Source organism: Cyprinus carpio, chromosome B20, assembly GCF_018340385.1.
Source record: "Cyprinus carpio isolate SPL01 chromosome B20, ASM1834038v1, whole genome shotgun sequence".
In the NCBI taxonomy this organism is placed as follows: domain Eukaryota; kingdom Metazoa; phylum Chordata; class Actinopteri; order Cypriniformes; family Cyprinidae; genus Cyprinus; species Cyprinus carpio.
The window spans coordinates 4,781,065-4,800,260 of record NC_056616.1 but is presented as its reverse complement, the minus strand read 5'-3'; the positions used below and the strand labels follow the sequence as shown (position 1 = coordinate 4,800,260).

At 33.8% G+C, this 19,196-nt stretch overlaps 2 protein-coding genes across 7 annotated transcripts in view; both read left to right on the top strand.

The window, feature by feature from the left end:
• fhod3a (formin homology 2 domain containing 3a) overlaps positions 1–17,242 on the top strand; it is a 25,170-nt gene extending 7,928 nt beyond the window's left edge. For both annotated transcript variants that reach the window (XM_042746447.1, XM_042746448.1), the window contains exons 6-17: positions 819–1,145; positions 1,973–2,832; positions 3,131–3,289; positions 3,885–4,067; positions 6,700–6,819; positions 6,893–7,054; positions 9,347–9,537; positions 9,683–9,887; positions 12,792–12,815; positions 13,942–14,167; positions 15,013–15,171; positions 16,426–17,242. In XM_042746447.1, coding sequence (XP_042602381.1) covers positions 819–1,145; positions 1,973–2,832; positions 3,131–3,289; positions 3,885–4,067; positions 6,700–6,819; positions 6,893–7,054; positions 9,347–9,537; positions 9,683–9,887; positions 12,792–12,815; positions 13,942–14,167; positions 15,013–15,171; positions 16,426–16,505 — 2,696 coding nt within the window. In that variant the 3' untranslated portion in view covers positions 16,506–17,242. The remainder of the gene's footprint in view (positions 1–818; positions 1,146–1,972; positions 2,833–3,130; positions 3,290–3,884; positions 4,068–6,699; positions 6,820–6,892; positions 7,055–9,346; positions 9,538–9,682; positions 9,888–12,791; positions 12,816–13,941; positions 14,168–15,012; positions 15,172–16,425) is intronic.
• The window catches only part of LOC109113276 (AT-rich interactive domain-containing protein 1B-like), an 849,861-nt gene that overhangs the window by 396,314 nt on the left and 434,351 nt on the right, over positions 1–19,196 (top strand). The window lies entirely within an intron of this gene.

Below are 19,196 nucleotides of genomic sequence, written 5' to 3'. Positions count from 1 at the left end.
TGCATATTTTAAGTTAAATAACCATAAAACATGCAATAATTTGTTCTAACTGCAGTACTTGATATAAAAATATAAATGATAAACTCATAACAGCACAGAATAATGCAGATATATATCTGATAGTCATCATACAGTAGGTTTAAGGTGTGATGATTAGAGCAGTCTTTAACTGGCGTGAGGAAACGTGTTTGGAAAAAGGACTGTTCTGAAGTCAGTGTGTCTTTGTTTGACTGTTTAAAAGGACTCAGTCATGAGCGCTGATACGGTAACCTCTCGATCACCTCACACACACACACACACACACTCGCTCGCTCTGAAACAGGCTGTGTGTTATTTCTCAGAGGAGGGGTGTGTGTTTGTTGGAGTGCTGACACAAACAGGTGTGTTTCCTGTTCATATCCGTGAGGGGCCTGCAGACGGGGCCACAGAGGCCCTTACAGAGCCCATCGTCTGAGGGACATTATTAGTGAAGGGCGATGCTGAAACTGATTACAAGCACACTTTACACACTATATACTGGTCTCTCCAGCTCAGCAGTTTCTGATTTCTGAAGATCATGTGACACTGAAGACTGGAGTAATGATGCTGAAAATACAGCTGCAAATCACAGAAATAAATTACAGTTTAACAGAGATTCACACAGAAAACGGCTGTTTTAAATTGTAATAATATTTCCGTATTTTTGATCAAATATATGCAGCCTTGGTGAGCAGAAGAGATTCAGAAACATACAGAAAATCTTAATTATTCCAAACTTTTGAGTTGTATTGTGTTATTCTGAATATGCCTAGTTTAAGCCTCTGCTGCCTTCTTCACAGACACTAATGATCTAGAACCGGACGTGGAGGCCAATCTAGAACCTGAGGAGAAGGACGCAGAAGCCAGAGAAGAACAGGAGGAGGAAGTGGAGGAGATACGTGCTGAACAGGAAGTGGGCGGAGCCGAGGAGCGGGCGGAAGAGGAAGAGGAGGGGTCTGAACGGGAAGCGCCGGATGGAGAAGCGGAGGACAGCGGGATCTTGAGTGATAAAGAACGACAGAACGAAGAAGTGAACGAGAAGGACAACTGCTCCGCCTCCAGTATATCCTCAGCCAGCAGCACACTAGAAAGAGAAGATCGGCTCACTGCAGGCGGAGCGGAGACGGGTGAGAGTAATGATTACTACATCAAACAAGATGGAGAATTATTAATAGACTATATATATAAATTATAATAATAATATATTTGAAAATGCTAAACTATAAAAATTGCAGAAAAAGAAAAACTGGAATGAAATGTAAAATTGATCTGAAAAATCTTAAATATCAAAATATTAAAGTAAAATTAAAATAGTAAATATTATGAAATTTAATATAATACATAATATATTGTACATACATACACACAGACACATATATGAAATTCTGTATGTTAATTTATCAAATTATAATTAGATTATATTAATTATTATAAGTTATATAGCGAATATTATTATCATTTTATTAATAGTATAAAATTCTGAAATATTAAAATAAAAACACATTTGAAAATGCTAAACTATATCTAAAGCTGAACTTAAATGTAAAGATAATTAAAATAAAATGGAAATAAGGAATATTATTAAATGTAATGTAATACATAATATATGTATGAATTTATATAGACATTTTATACGCAAATATAATATATATATAAAAAATGTAAATTAGTTATATTATTATATATTATAATATTACAAATTATATCTATATATTAAGTAATACACAATTAAATATGATATAAAAAATTTATTATTTTTTTTAATTACATTTTCTAAACTAATTTTAAGAAAAACAAAGGCTAAAAGTAAACATAGTAAAATGTAAGCACTGCACTCTCATTGGTAGCTAAAACATGATCAGATTAAAACAAATCAGGCACACAGATGGGCCTAAGCATCAGTAAACCAGTAACTAGTGTATCTGAGGTCTTTCTCTCTGTGTGTTTGCTGCAGGTCAGTGGTCAGCTCAGAGCCTCAGAGACGACAGCGTGAATGAACAACGAAACAAGATCCTCAACAGCAAACTCTTCATGCTGGACATGCTCTACTCGCAGAGCAAGAAACCCTCGGAGGAAGACGAGGACGAAGACGAGCTGGCCGAAGACAAAGAGCGAGACGCGAAAGAAAAGGGTGAGGATTCGTCACAGGACGCGACGCCACGGGAAGAGATCTCTGCTAAGAGTGAAGGAGACAAGAAAGTGGAGAACCAGAGCAACGTGCGGGCGTTCGCAGAGCGCTTCGGTGACATAGTGAAGGGTCTCACCTCTCCACCAATAGAAACGCATGAACCTCCTCCTCCGCTGCCACCTCCAAAGAAGGAGTCGGACTGCATCTGGGACCAGCTGATGGCGAGTCCGCGGGATCTGCGCATCGGCGACATCGACTTCACCGATCTGGGAGACGAGGACGACGAGGACGCTCTGGACTCTGGGAGTTTATATAACTCCGGCGATCTGCTGGCTCCGCCCCCTCCACCACCGCCCTGCCCCTTTAACCTCCCGGCTCCGCCCCCTATGTTCGGCTGCCCTCCGCCCCCTCCCATATTCAGCATCCGCGTGCCTCCGCCCCCTCCCTGCTTCTCCAGCCAGGCTCCGCCCCCTCCTCAGCAGGAGGCGGAGCAACCTCCACTCTTCCAGAAGAGGAAGAAGACCATCCGCTTGTTCTGGAGTGAAGTCCGGCCCGCTGACTGGATCTACCGCAACCACAAGCGCAGCCAAGAGTCGCTCTGGTCCAGACTTGAACCTGTCAAAGTTGACACGGCTAAACTTGAACACCTGTTTGAAAGCAAATCCAAAGAGATGCCCGTGACTAAAGTGAGCAGAAACACCATCACAGTATAATCTAAACAAATTTTTGCTCTAGTTTTGCTCAAGAGAAATTAAGTTTTGCTCTGGTGTTTTTTTTGACTGCACAAAAAAATTACTCTTACAAGCGATTCTTCAATGAATTGCTTAACAAATAAGTTAATTCATACATTTTGGATCAATTTGTTATTTATTGGATTGAAACAATGACTCTTATAAGCTGTGCATTAATGAATTGCTCAGAAAAATGAATGAATTGTCAGACTGCCCTTTGATGCGCTGATGATTGTATTCGTGTGTCGAACAGAAAACGGCAGCAGATGGGAAGCGGCAGGAGATCATCATTCTGGACTCCAAACGCAGCAACTCCATCAACATCGGTCTGACGGTTCTTCCACCGCCGCGCACCATCAAAACTGCCATACTGAGCTTTGACGAGTACGCGCTCAACAAAGAGGGCATAGAGGTGCAGAAACACACATCTGTTAGATTCCACATTTCAGAATGTTACAGTTTGCCATTTTAGAATGTTACATTTTGCCTTTGAATGCTAGCTTTTGTTATAGAAGGTTACATTTTGCCATAGAATGTTACATTTAGCCTTAGAATTTTACATTTTCCCATTTTAGAAAGTTACATTTTTGCCATTTTAGAATGTTAAATTTTGCCTTTGAATGCTAGATTTTGCTATAGAATGTTACATTTTGCCATAGAATGTTACATTTAGCCTTAGAATTTTACATTTTCCCATTTTAGAAAGTTACATTTTTGCCATTTTTGAATGTTACATTTTGTCTTAGAATGTTACATGTTGGCATAGAGGTGCAGAAACACATACATCTGTTAGATTCAACATTTCAGAATGTTACAGTTTGTCATTTTAGAATGTTACATTTTGCCTTTGAATGCTAGCTTTTGTTATAGAAGGTTACATTTTGCCATAGAATGTTACATTAAGCCTTAGAATGATACATTTTCCCATTTTAGAATGTTACATTTTGCCTTAGAAGGTTAGATTTCTGCTATTTTGGAATGTAACAATGTTGCTCTCTCTGCTGTAGAAAATCCTGACGATGATTCCCACAGAGGAAGAGACGCAGAAGATCCAGGAGGCTCAGCTGGCGAATCCTGACATTCCGCTGGGCAGCGCGGAGCAGTTCCTGCTGACACTGTCATCCATCAGCGAACTCTCAGCACGCCTGCAGCTCTGGGCCTTCAAACTTGACTATGAAGCCACCGAGAAGGTGAGTGAGCGCTTGAGTCTCGAACCCTCACTAGAGCGAAATTTATTTGATCACAAAAACAGTAAAACAGTTAACAGTGAAATGTTAAATATCTGTTTTCTATGTGAATATCTGTTAAAGTGTAATTTATTTCTGTGATGTGCAGCTGTATTTTCAGCATCATTACTCCAGTCTTCAGTGTCACATGATCTTCAGAAATCATTCTAATATGATGATTTACTGCTCAAGAAACATTTCTGATTATTATCAATGTTGAAAACTGTTGAATATATTTTTGTGGAAACAGCGATTCATTTTTTTATTTTTCAGGATTCAAAGATGAATATAAAATTCAAAAGAGCAGCATTTATTTGAAATAGAGATCTTTGTAACATTATAAATGAGTTTACTGACACTTTTAATCAATTCAGTGCATCATTAATGAATAATTTAAAAAAAGCCGTTTGTATCTGTCAGTACACACATATGTGTTTTTCAATATATGTAAAAATTAACAAAATTCTACAAAAAAAATGACAATTCTTTCTAAAAACTGCCAAAAGTGCTACTTTAATGAAACAAGTTAAATGCAGGGTTATTATAGTTAACTAAAACTAAAACCATAAAAATATATTTTTGTTACCTAAAATAAAATCAATTTGAACTTAAATAAAATATAAAAAAATATTTTTTAACTTTTTAATTTTCACTTTTTCACTATTTTAGCTAGTTGGCAAGGAAACATTTCTCAATTAGTTTAATTTGATTTACTAAAATAACTAAAACTGAAATAAAAATTACTAAAACTATATAGACATATTTAAAAAAAAAAAAGATTACAAAAACATGCTACAAAGTGACTAAAACTTAAAATATAAAAAAAAGAAAAAAATTCTAAATATTAATAGAAACTATAGTAATGTAATGTAAACATATGTGACCCTGGAGCACAAAACCTTGTCTTAAGTGACAATTTTTCAAAATTGAGATTTATACATCATCTGAAAGCTGAATAAATAATCTTTCCATTGATGTGTGGTTTGTTAGGAGGACAATATTTGTCTGAGATACAACTATTTGAAAATCTGGATTCTGAGGGAGCAAAAAAATCTAAATATTGAGAAAATCATCTTTAAAGTTGTTCAGATGAAGTTCTTAGCAATGCATATTACTAATCAAAAATTAAGTTTTGATATATTTACAGTAGGACATTTATTAAATATCTTCATGGAACATGATCTTTACTTAATATCCTAATGATTTTTGGCATAAAAGAGAAATGTGTAATTTTGACCCATACAATGTTTTTTTGATAATTGCTACAAATATACCCCAGAGACTTAAGACTGCTTTTGTGCTCCAGGGACACAAATAAGATGTATGAAGAACACGGTGTGATCAAACACACAGATCAATGTTTTGAAGGTCTTACAGTATTAAACTTACATTAGTACTAATACTAGAGTCCGCTGACATCAGGTTCACATGCTCTCTTTAACTGCAGCGCTGAAACCTTTCACGAAGACAGTCAGAGACCTTTAAACACACAACATTCCCATCTTTCTCTTTCTCTGAAGTCTCCAGCATTCCTCAGGTTGTCGTGTTTTATCTTTTCTCTGACGCAGGAGATGTTTTCAGTCGACCTGAACACTGTGTGCTACAAACAAAAGACTCAATAACCAGAAACACATTTGTTTTCTCCTCCGTCTAAGACACAGGGAATGTGTTTTTTCACAGATCTGTACCTGCTGTAATTCATCTGCTTCATCTCTCGTGCTCTGTCAAAAAAACAACTGGCATTTAATAGGTTAATTAATCAGCACGTTATTGTAGTTAACTAAAACTAAAATGATTAAAAATATATATATTTAAAATAAAAGTTCACTGAAATAATTTTTTTTTAATGTAAATAAATAAATAAAAATGTTAATATTTATATTTTAGTTTTCACGCAAGGCACCATTTATCATTTTCATTCATTTTAACCTGATGTGCTAAAATAACTAAAACTGAAGCTTAAATAAAATTAATAAAAGGTATATAGACATTAAAAAACAGAAATAATAAAAATGACAAAAACACACAACAAAATTACTAAACTTCAACAAAAATTAAACTGGAAAGCATAAAAACGTTCAATTCTTGAAATAAACTTTATCTGAAATAAAATATTTTAAAAAATATTTAAACAATCTTATTTAATTCAGCCAGTTTGCCAAGGAAACATTTCTCCTTTTTGATGTACTACAAATAACTAAAACTAAAATAATGTAAATAAAAACTATATAGACCAAAAATAATAAAAATGACAAAAACACAACGAAATTACTAAAATTTAAATAAAATTAACTGTCATTACTTGAAATAAACTTTATATGAAATAAAATAAAAAATAAAAGCAACTTTTCTCAATTCCATTTAGTTTAACTTGATATACTATATAATTATAACTAAAACTGAAACAAATAAATAAAATAAAAACCATATAGACATATTACAAAAAAAAAGCAATCTAGTAAAAATGACAAAACACATCACAAAATTAAACAGAAAATCTAAATATAAAAACTAATTCAAACGTTAAATAAAACTAATAGAAGCTCTATTCATAGTAAATGACGGCATTAATCGTGCAGTGTTTCCGGTTTGACAGGAAGTGGCCGAGCCTCTACAGGACCTGAAGGAAGGCATGGATCAGCTGGAGAAGAACAAAACTCTGCGCTTCATCTTGGCGACTCTGCTGGCGATCGGAAACTTCCTGAACGGCTCCAACGTGAGATCTCAGCGCTGAAAGGTTTTATTAATCTACTCAGTCTGTCCTTTATAGACAGTGATTGTTTGCGCAGGCCAAAGGCTTCGATCTGACGTATCTGGAGAAGGTTCCTGAGGTGAAGGACACGGTTCATAAGCAGTCTCTCCTGCATCACGTCTGCAGTATCGTGGTGGAGAACTTCCCCGACGGCACAGACCTGTACTCTGAGATCGGCGCCATCACGCGCTCCGCTAAGGTAACACACGCACCGCACACGCGTGTTCCTGAACATTACCTGGAATAAAAGAACACATACAAAAACTTCATACTATACATTTACATTTGGTGTTTTAGTAGATGCTTTCATCCACAGCGACTTAAGAATGAAGAATAAAAATGTGTTAAATAAAAGAAAAAGTTTATTCTTTTAAATTTGTTTTTTTAGTTTTTTAATTAATTTATAAAATAAAAGAAAAAGTTTAGTCTAAAAAAACTATTTAGACATTTTTTAAAAAATTTATAAAAGTTGTGAAAAATTTTCTATTTAGGAATTTTTTAAAAAATTTATAAAAGTTGTGAAAAACTGACAAACGAGGAATGAAAGGTACATCAGTAGCAAACGAGGACATGAATGTGGAGAACTTGTCATATGACATTCCGTATAGTTGAAATTTACAAATAGACAATAAAAGCTTCAATTTCAAAATGAATACAAATGGAAGTTGTAGATTAATAGTCACAAAGGTTAAAAACATAACTCGCAAATCAGTTTCGCCTCGACAGCGTAAAGTGCGGCATACGACTTTAACCTCTCAGGAATAAAACTTTTACTCTTTTTGCAGTATGTTGCAAAACTCAATTATGCAATGAGAGCGCAGAATAATAAATGAAATGAACAACGCCAGCCAAGTGCCAAATAAAATTGTGGTTTTACGCATATGTATCTATTGTATATCCTAAGCTTTTACATGATTTTCAGACACTGCATTCATTTTTTTGTCATTCGGTAGTATTAATGTTCATATGTATAATCCCACTTTCTTGCAGGAGATCATATTTGGAATGACATGCTTTTCCACCGCCAACGCGGCTCATTTGGAGCTATTTTAAAAAATCTGGGATAACAGGACAAACGTGTCACTATATTTGCAGCGATTTTTAGAAGAACCTTGGCAAAAAAGGAGATGAAACAGTAGATTCGCATTCGCTTGCATACTCCCGTAGCATCAAAATCAAAACAAATTACAATAAAATAAAAATGTAAAACTATAAGCTCTTACTTACATTGAAAAAAACTAAATAATACATAATTGAATGGATTTCTTTACAACAATAAGTGTAGTATTTTAGGAATAAAAATTCCAGTGGAAAAAAAAAAAACACAAGAGGCAATTAGAGGCATTTGGTGCCAGACAGTAATAGACTATTAAAAAACTAAATTGCTGTAAAAAAAAAGCTCGAACGTCGTTGCTCAAAAACCGTATTTGCTGGTCCAAATGTTAATGTACATTTAGATTATCAAAACATCGATTAAATATGTGGCATTTAAAAAAGGTTCATTAGGAATTTTAAACAAGTTTCAAATACAAATCATAAAAAAATAAAAAAAAGAGTTTGTTGCAATATAACTGTATGAAACATTGCTGTCTAACCTGAATCTAAAATCCTGTAAATTAGTGAAAGAGTTTGCAACTTGATACCATAAAAATAGAAATAGATTGGTCAGGAATCGACCAAAAATGAAAAATTTGATCTGCCGCTCTCACAAAACAAGTTAGACACTGCCAAAAAGAGTAGCAAAAAGAAGGATTTTTCTGCCAGATCTGAGAGGTTGTTAAGTGCCGACTTAAGGAATAGTTATAAAAGATATATACTTAAAAATATTTGAATGAAAAAAATTGGCGGGAAATAAAAATTAAGGAATAATAATTAAGAATTTGGTAATAAAGAAATTTGATAAAAACTATAGAAAATGTGGAATAAAAATATACAATTAAAAATCTAACACAAGACGAGAAGTAAATGCAACCTTAAATAAAATAAACAAATACTACAAAAATAAAACATGAAAAAATAAAACTGACACGAAAAAATTTAATAGACATTATAAACTCTAACGAATACAAATGAGGGAGAAAATAAATATATATTATGAAAAAAATATGAAAATAAATAATAAAATTAAAAAAACTCCTAAAATAAATTAGAAGTACAGGCTTAGGGTGAGAGAAAACTGAGAAAAACACTAAAACTAAACAGTACAAGCATAAAATAAAAATCACAAGCGAGAAATTATATTTAATTAGGTTATTGTTATTAAAATTAAAATATATTTGAATATTAATACATATTAGGTTAAGTATTGGTTAATAAAATGAAAATAAAAATGAATAATAGAATATATATTCTAAAAACTGAAATACAAAAATTATATATATATATATATAGAGAGAGAGAGAGAGAGAGAGAGCTAAATCAAAATATTAATAACTGTAATAATAAACTATAACAGTACATGAATGAAGTAATGCTGGTCTTCGGTCCGCAGGTGGATTTCGAGCAGCTGAAGGAGACTCTGACTCAGATGGAGTGGCGCTGCAAAGCATCATGGGATCACCTGAAAGTCATCGCGAAGCACGAGATGAAGCCGGCGCTGAAGCAGAAGATGTCAGACTTCCTAAAGGACTGCGCCGAGAGAATCATCATCCTCAAAACGGTCCACCGCAGGATCATGAACAGGTGAAGAGTCCGAGCTCCCACTGCTACACTTACAGAGAGATACCTCCATCTGTTACGACACGGTCTGTGTGTTAAAGCTCTGCGTCACACCAGAAGCAGTGTGTGGAGAATCCTCTGAATGCAGATCGTGTTGTTTGTGTGGCAGGTTTCACTCGTTCCTGCTGTTCCTGGGTCAGCCGGCGTACAGCGTTCGTGAGATCAGCGTGACTCGGTTCAGTAAACTGCTCAGTGAGTTCGCTCTGGAGTACCGCACCACACGCGAGCGCGTCCTCCAGCAGAGACAGAAGCGCGCCGATCACAGAGAGAGAAACAAGACACGAGGGAAGATGATCACAGACATCAGCGCACAGGTGAGAAACATGCACGCACACAAATACACTGTGTGTTTTATTACAATGATTTAGTTTTATTCTACATTTTTATTTGAATTCATTTTAGTGTTATCATTAATCTTTTTTAAAAAAAAAATTATTTGACATTTTTATGGGTTTAATTAAAGCTTAATATTTTGTTTTTATTTAAAAAAAATGTATGATTTAGATTTTTTAGTATTTTATTCTGATTGATTTGTAATGTTTTTTATTCATTTTAGTGAATTTTTAGTATGTGTTCTATTTTGATTTTTTAATGATTTATTTTAATTTCACATTTTTATTATTTTAATTCTTTTTTTTTGTTTGTTTTGATTTTGTTTATTTTAAAATAATTTATTTTTGTTTTACATTGTTATGATTTTAATTGGTTTTAACAAGTATTTTATTTAGATTGTTTTTGTTTTTAAATTATTTTATTTTTTATTTGACATTTTTATGATTTTAATACATTTTTATTATGCTATTTTAATTGTTTATTGTAAAATGTTTTATTTTTCATTTTTATGATTTTAATAGTTTTTTATTTAAAAAATGTATTTTGTTTTACATTGTTATGATTTTAATTTGTTTTAACAAGTATTTTATTTAGATTGTTTTTGTTTTTAATTTTTTTTTATAAATTTTATGATTTTAATACATTTTTATTATTCTATTTAAATTGTTTAGTTGAAAATGTTTTATTTTTATTTTTTATGATTTTAATAGATTTTGTTTTATTTTTATTGTTTTTATTTTAAAATAATTTATTTTTGTTTTACATTTATGATTTTAATTTGTTTTAGTAAGTATTTTATTTAGTTCTTTTTTTATTTTCATGATTTTAATAGATTTTGTTTTATTTTTTATTGTTTTTATTTTAAAATGATTTGTTTTTATTTAACATTTTCTATTATTTTAATATTTATTTAGTATTTTATTTTGTTTGTCTTTTTAAGTTTTATTTTTCCACTTGTATGATTTAATTTTTTTCGTTTTGTAATTTTGGTTGGTTTTATTTTGAAATGATTTATTTGTATGATTTTTGTAAGATTTACATTTTGTGATCTTCATTTTTATGATTTTAATTAATGTTTAATAAATGTTATTTTTGATTGTTTTTATTTTCAAATCATTTCTTTTAATTTCTAAATTTTTATGATGGCAAAACCCACTCTTTCATTTTTCGGATTAGAACCGTGTTTTCTTTAGTGTGTTAAATGCACAAGCAGTGCGACAGTGTAAAGAGGAACATGACCGCTGCGTAACAGCTCACATGTGTTTTCACACTTTAGTTAAAGTTAATGTTAGTGTTAATGTTCCCTGCAGGCCTGAAGAATCGATGCAGGATTTGTCCAGTAGGCCGTGATTATATATTTGAACATGTGCAGCGTTTATTCTGGCCTCTTCACAGTGTGACAGTTTCTCAGTGGTTTTTAATGGTAGAGCTGAAATCCCAGATGAGATACTGCTTAACCTAACTTCACTTGAGTGAGTTTACAGCTGTTTAAAGACTGAAATAACAATCACGAGTCGTCGCATGGAGAAACAGCGCCATCTTTAGGAGCAGATCTTTTGGACTCTGATGAGAGGAGAAAAGGGCATGAAGTGTTCTGAATCCCCTCAGTGTGGTTTGGGAGGTCACATACAGGACCTTATTGAGAGCAGTCAGTGTTGTGAGGGCATGGCTGTTTTAATTATTCACTTTATTTTATCTCATGACACTGCTGTGATATAATTCTTGTACCAAGAATCAACAGAACTAGAGTTGTTATCGTTCATTAATGTGGGCGGAGCTAGAGTTCTTGTTATTCAATGATGTGGGCGGAGCTAGAGTTCTTGTTATTCAGTGATGTGGGCGGGGCTAGAGTTCTTGTTGTTCAGTGATGTGGGTGGAGCTAGAGTTGTTGTCGTTCAGTGATGTGGGCGGAGCTAGAGTTCTTGTCGTTCAGTGATGTGGGCGGAGCTAGAGTTCTTGTCATTCAGTGATGTGGGCGGGGCTAGAGTTCTTGTCATTCAGTGATGTGGGCGGGGCTAGAGTTCTTGTCGTTCAGTGATGTGGGCGGAGCTAGAGTTCTTGTTATTTAATGATGTGGGTGGAGCTAGAGTTCTTGTCATTCAGTTTTGTGGGCGGGGCTAGAGTTCTTGTCATTCAGTGATGTGGGCGGAGCTAGAGTTCTTGTCGTTCAGTGATGTGGGCGGAGCTAGAGTTCTTGTCATTCAGTGATGTGGGCGGAGCTAGAGTTCTTGTCATTCAGTGATGTGGGCGGGGCTAGAGTTCTTGTCGTTCAGTGATGTGGGCGGAGCTAGAGTTCTTGTCATTCAGTGATGTGGGCGGAGCTAGAGTTCTTGTTATTTAATGATGTGGGTGGAGCTAGAGTTGTTGTCATTCAATGATGTGGGTGGAGCTAGAGTCGTTATCATTCAGTGATGTGGGCGGAGCTAGAGTTCTTGTTATTCAGTTATGTGGGCGGGGTTAGAGTTATTTTTCAATTATGTGGGCGGGGCTAGAGTTCTTGTTATTCAGTGATGTGGGTGGGATTAGAGTTATAATTATTCAATGATGAGGGCGATGCTAGAGTTATTATTACAGATATTATTACTACAGTTGTTATTCAGTGATGTGGGTATTATTTAGTGATGTGGGCTGGACCAGAGTTGTTATTATTCAGTGATGTGGGCGGAGTTTTAGTTATTATTCAGTGATGTGGGTGGGGCTAGAGTTGTTATTATTTAGAGTTATTATACAGTAATGTGGGCGGAGCTATAGTTGTGATGATTTAGGGCTGTGGGCGGGACTAGATTGTTGAACATTCATAAATCTGCTCGTCTAATAATCAGTAACACACTACTTGAGTCTGTAGGCGGTCTGCTGATGGTTGATTTCTCTTTTTCTCACCACAGACGGATGAAGAAGAGGACAGTGAGGTATGAGGGTGTGCGTTTGCTCTGCTCTCTGTCTGACGAATATTAATCCTTCATGTTTTAATGGCTTGTTAAAGCTCACATCCTCACTAATCGTGTATCAGTGTATAACCCTGTTCTGATCTGTACTTGTGGCATTTCTAACCTGGAAGTGCTCAGCTGTGTTTTTGTCATGATTTGGATGGTGTGTATGTGTGTGTTTTAGTCCCCTCAAAATTTTAAATAATTTAACAACACATTCACATTAATGGTTCTCTGATGTTGTTATTGCAGGTAAACAAATAAAATATTTGAATATTAAATACTAAAAATAAAAATTAGTAAGTGTTTTACTTTTTTCTTTATTTTTGAATGAATTTCTTAATTTAATTTTTATTTATTTAAATGTTATTTTATTTAGGTTTTTTTTTTTTCAAATAATGTTTTAATTATTTATTTTTATGACTTTAGTGTTTTATTTAGATTGAGATTTAGATTTGATTTAGATATTTTTATTTTACTTTAGTACTTTGTTTTATTTAAATTTACTAAAGTGTTTTAACATTATTTATTTATTTTTATTTGTATGTTTTTATGATTTATTCAAATTAAGTGAATGTTATATTTTGATATTTTTATTTTAAAATTATTCATTTTAATTTAAAATTTTTATGATGTATTTATATTTAAGTGTTTATTTTGATTGTGTTTATTTTCCAATAATAATTTATTTTATTTTACATTTTTGTATATATTTAAAATTTTAGCTTTTTTACTTCGTTTTTACATTTTTACACATTATGTTTTTTATAAACATGTTTCTGTTTTTTTTTTACATTTACTTTTTTATGAGGTATTTAAATTTTAGTGTTTATTTTAATTGTTTTTCTTTTCAAGTATTAATTTAAATTTTACAGTTTTGTATACACTTAAATTTTTACTTCTTTATTTTGATTATTTTTACATTTTAAAAAAATAATAATAATTAACGTTTATGATTTGAATTTTTTTTTTTACATTGTTATGCTTTATGAACTATCACCTCATGAACCCCAGTTTGGGAAACCCTGTTCTACATTACTAGAAAAATCAGGCAGCTCAGATCATCTCTAATTGTGTCCCTGTATAATCAGTGTCACTCTGTGTGCAGGCGGGTCGTGTGTGTGTGAGCAGCAGCAGTACCGCTCCCGCTGTCGGACCGCAGACGGAGCCGCTGGGTTTGTGTCATGCTGAGGACGCAGTCGAACACGAGCAGATGAAGGCCGTGCTGAAGAGCAGCCTGCAGAGAGAAGACCGAGACAGAGACAGAGACAGCACCAGCACCAGCACTGGGATAACAGGCCTGAGGACGCGCACACGCACACGCGCCAGCAGAGGTCTCACACACACACACACACACACACACACACACACACACACACACTCACACTCACACTCACACACCAGCAGAGGTCTCACACACACACACACACACACACACACACTCACACTCACACTCACACACTCACTCACACACTCACTCTCTCTCTCACACACACACACACACACACACACACACACACACTCACACACTTACTCACACACTCACTCACACACACTTACACACACACACTCACTCACACACACTCACACACTCACTCACTCTCACACACACACTCACTCACAAACACACACACACACACACACACACACTTACTCACACACTCACTCACACACACTTAGTGTTGTAATCTTTTGTTTTCTACACCTTTCATTTGTGAGGAGCACAGGGTGTAAAAAGCTGATCTCTCTCACACACACACACACACACACACACACACACTCACACACACACACACACACACCACACACACTCACTCACACACTCTCTCACACACACACACACACACACACACACTCACTCACACTCATACACACACTCACTCATACACACACACACACACACTCACTCTCACACACACACACACACACACACTCACTCACACACACTCATACACACACTCACTCATACACACACACACACACACTCACTCACTCACTCACTCACTCACTCTCTCACTCACTCACTCTCACTCACTCACACCCACACACACTCACAGATACACACTCACACACACACACACACACACACACACAGATAGAGACACACACAATCAGTGTTCATATGTAGAATCTCATTCAGGTGAAGCGGTTGAACTTCCTCGTGTGTGTGTGTCTGTAGGCCGCAGTGCTTGGGCCGCAGGGAGTGAGGAGTCTCAGTGTGTGACGGACGACGCTGCAGACGAGATCATGGAGAGAATCGTACGCTCGGCCACACAGAGCCCAAGAGAACGAGCGCAGCCCCGTGAACGACGCCGCTCACGCGCCAACCGCAAGTCATGTACGTCCATCAGCTAATTCTGTCTCCTAACACTGTAAAGCCTGACCAATCACATAACAGTCCGAAAAATAGAAGAGTTACAGAAGGAAATCATATTTGCTCCATCAGGCTTTTATGGCTCATATAGTCTGATAGAGTGAGAATATTAAGAAAAAAACAGCTCTATTTTATTCAGAGACTCAAACTGAGCAAAAATATGAATTTTCATGAGATGCTGATAATTATATGATGGAAACAAACGCTCCTCAAAAGATCCTGATGATCAGATTTGAGACTCTAAAACATGATTGATGGAGAATCAAGTAAAGCTGAGCTGCTTCAGTCTGAAAATAAATAATGGTAAAATAAAAAAATAAAAAATCTAAAATAAAAAACAGTTAAAATTAACAATAAAATAATAATTAATTAAGTGTTTTGTTCTGATTTGTTGATTTATTCTGATCCATTTTTATTTTTAAATCATTTATTTATTTTAATTATTAACTTTTATACATTATAATGTTTAATAAGTGCTAAGTGTTTTTATTTCAACACCATTTTAATTTGACATTTTTATGATTAATTCGAATTTCATTGTTTTATTTTGATTTTTTTTTTTTATTTAGTTTCATCTGGAAATATTACTAACAATATAAAGGGTGATGAAAATAGTTTATAAAAAAAAAAAGTCTAATTAACAAATTAATAAGTCACAAACATGTTAAATAAATAAAAAATACAAAAACAAATAAAACAAAAACACAACATGTCATAAAAATGTACAAATAAATATTGTTAGTCAATCATAAAATAAATACATTATTTGAAAATAAATATGATCAAATTAAAACAATTACATAAAACATCAAAATCATCAATAATTTGACACACACACACGATTTTTTAATTTAACATTTTGATTAAAACAATATAAAACTTATAATCTATTTAGCAAAGGCTTTTATCCAAAGAAACGTACAAAAGAGGAACAAAGCAATTTATCAAAGAGCCAACGATATTAATTGTTCTTCATAATTTAATTCTGACATTTACTTGATAAGATCAGTCCAGCAGAAAAACACGAGAAGCTCCAGCTGAAGCTGGACGTTTGTACAGTTACACTAAAAGAGCTTTGACTGGAGAAAACACTCAGTCAGAGACAGAAGACATGGAGTTTAGATCATGTTTAGAGCCTCAGAGGTTCACTCTTCAGATATGACAGAGCTGTGATTGTGTGCAAGTTACACAGAGACTGATGCTGATATTGTGTCTCAGTGAGGAGGACTCTGAAGGGCGGTCTGACCGCAGAAGAAGCTCAGGCGCTGGGTTTGGACACGTCAGAGATGCCGGTGTAAACGAAGCACACTGACGCTTTCGCCTTCAGCAGAACTCATCTCAGGACAACAGAATCACCAGGATACCACAGTAAAAACTGTTTTAGATCATGAAACGGCTGCAGAAGCGCTTCACCCATCATATATACAGCAAAGCTCCGCCTCCATTGTGTGTTTGATTCTAAGCCACGCCCCCTCATTACATACACATCTCACCAGCTAATCACAGGCTGCCGCTGTGATGATGTAAAATCCCTTTACAGAAGCATGTTCAGGAAAAGGAAAGCCAAGAATATGTTTTCACCCTGACTGAACACTATTTGAATTATTTCTATTGAAAACTTTAAAACACAGAGGAATGGTGAAGTGTGGCTTTAAGTTTCCAGTCACTTGATTCACTTTATGTTTGCATCAGTCAGATCAGTGAAACTGTGCTCTGATACTTTGGATTATTTATTGTAAAATGTACAACATGAAGGTACAACTTTATAAGAGACATTAAATGTGTTTATTTTTTAAATCCTACAATTCTAGATCTGGTTTTCAGACAGTGAAACACTTTTTTAGTTAAAATCAACAAAGTGCAGTTCATTTTTGTATCTTTTGTCATATTGAAATGTTTTAACCCTCGTTACGCATTCAGTTCTGTTTTGAGCTGGAAGAGATACAGAAACATTTCTAAACGATGCATGGTTTTTAGTAAGGAAACAAAACTTTGCAGATGCTTTCAGACCCTCAAAATACACTTTTTTTTTTTATGTTTTTTTGTAGTTTTTTTTTTTTTTGTTTTTTTTTTTTTTTTTTTGGTAAGTAATTTTTTTTGTTTTCTAAATAAGTCTCTTCTTCATTTATTTGATCCAAAATACACCAAGAAGAAGAAGCATTGTGTATTGTTTTTTATTTTTAATATTTTGAATGATGATGTGTCATTTGAGACTGGAGTCTGTGATGCTGAAAATTCAGCTGCGCATCACAGAAATAAATTATATTTTAACACACATTCACATAGAAAACAGTTATTTTAAATAGTAAAAATATTTCACAATATTACTGCTCTTACTGTATTTCGGATCAAATAAATGCAGGCTTGGTGAACAGAAGAGACGTCATTCATTCCTCAGGGGTTTATACCGATAATTCTCAGATTATATGTTCTTATAAATTTCATACGATGATATATTCAAATTAAATTTCTCTTCAATATTGAAAAAAAATATATACATATTTTACATCATAGTTTTTTCGGTCTAAATCATGTGTAACTTGAAAAGTCAAAGACTTTCAAAATTTTTTAGTTAATAATAAAGGGTTAAATGTAGTACTGTCATGGTAACATTCAAAACTTAGAATTTTATTTTATTTTAACAATTGCTAATTAATAAGAAGTTAAGACTGTTTTACAAAATAAAGACTCTTCAGGTCCAAACGGGCTCAGAATATGGAAACAGTATCAGATTTTGAATGCATCGTGAGGGTTAATGATGTTTATAAATGCTGCACACGAGCTGCTGGTCCTTTGATTTCTAGAAGCATCTTTTATTGGAGACTTCTGAGTGTTTTATAGCAGATGTCAGTGTGCCTTTGACACAGAAGGAACTAGAATAACAAACTCACTCACTCAGTCATGTTCCTGAGATCTTTAACAGAAACCCAGAGACCATTAGGATGCTGTACACTCATACGTTTACTGACTATCTGTCATCATTCTGCAGGACTGTCTGCGGGTTTTGTGATGAGAACCATCATGTTGCACCTTAACGTCCATTATTATTATTATATGGGAAAACAAGACTTTATAATATTTGTATGAACGCTACATCAGATGCATTTTGTCTCCAAAAATGATTCTAAATGTTCAAAATGGTAAGAGTATTTTTGAGGATGAACGAGACTGTAAATGTTAATGCTCTTTTGCTTTTTGTAATTTCTGTAGATTTGGTGTCTGATTGTATTTTTTCCTGTACATGTTAATTTAAGAAAGACAACTGAAGCCATAAACGCCACGCACAGTGTTTCTCTCGCCAGCAGCAGATCAAGTTTAGTTTTAGACTTCGATTGTGTTTGATTTACTTGCCGTTTATTTCAGAACTTGCATGATCCGATCACTCGTCTGTTTTTACCTGCTGAAACATCTAATGTTTCGTTCCTTTCTTTGGCACGTGGAATCTGAACTCATTTTGCAGAATTGAAAAGCCTTGTACTGTTACATTTTTCACTTTGATCCGCATGTGTCACACTCTGCAATAAAACCCTTTCTGAAATAAGACAGCTGGCAGCGTTGTATTTCTGACACACGTGGAGAGTAATAAACGACCATATTTTTTTTTTTTTCCTGGGTCTATTTTATTTTTGTTTAGTTTACTTTTTCCATTTTTACCTTTTCATTATTTTATTCATTTTTATTTTGTATTTATTTTTCCATTGGATGTTTATATTTATTTTTCATTTTTATTATTTATATGTATTTTTTATTATATTGCATTTTATTTATATTCCTATTAATATTATTTTTGTATCTGTATTTATTTGTTTTCATTCATTTTATTTTTCAATTGATTGTTTTTGTTAATATGTAATTTTTATTATTTTTATTTATATTTATTTTTAGATTTATTATATTGCATTTATTTATATTACTTTTTTATATTATTTTATTTGTTGTTTTCATTGTATTTGTTTGTTTTCAAGTATTTTTTTTACTATATTTTTGCT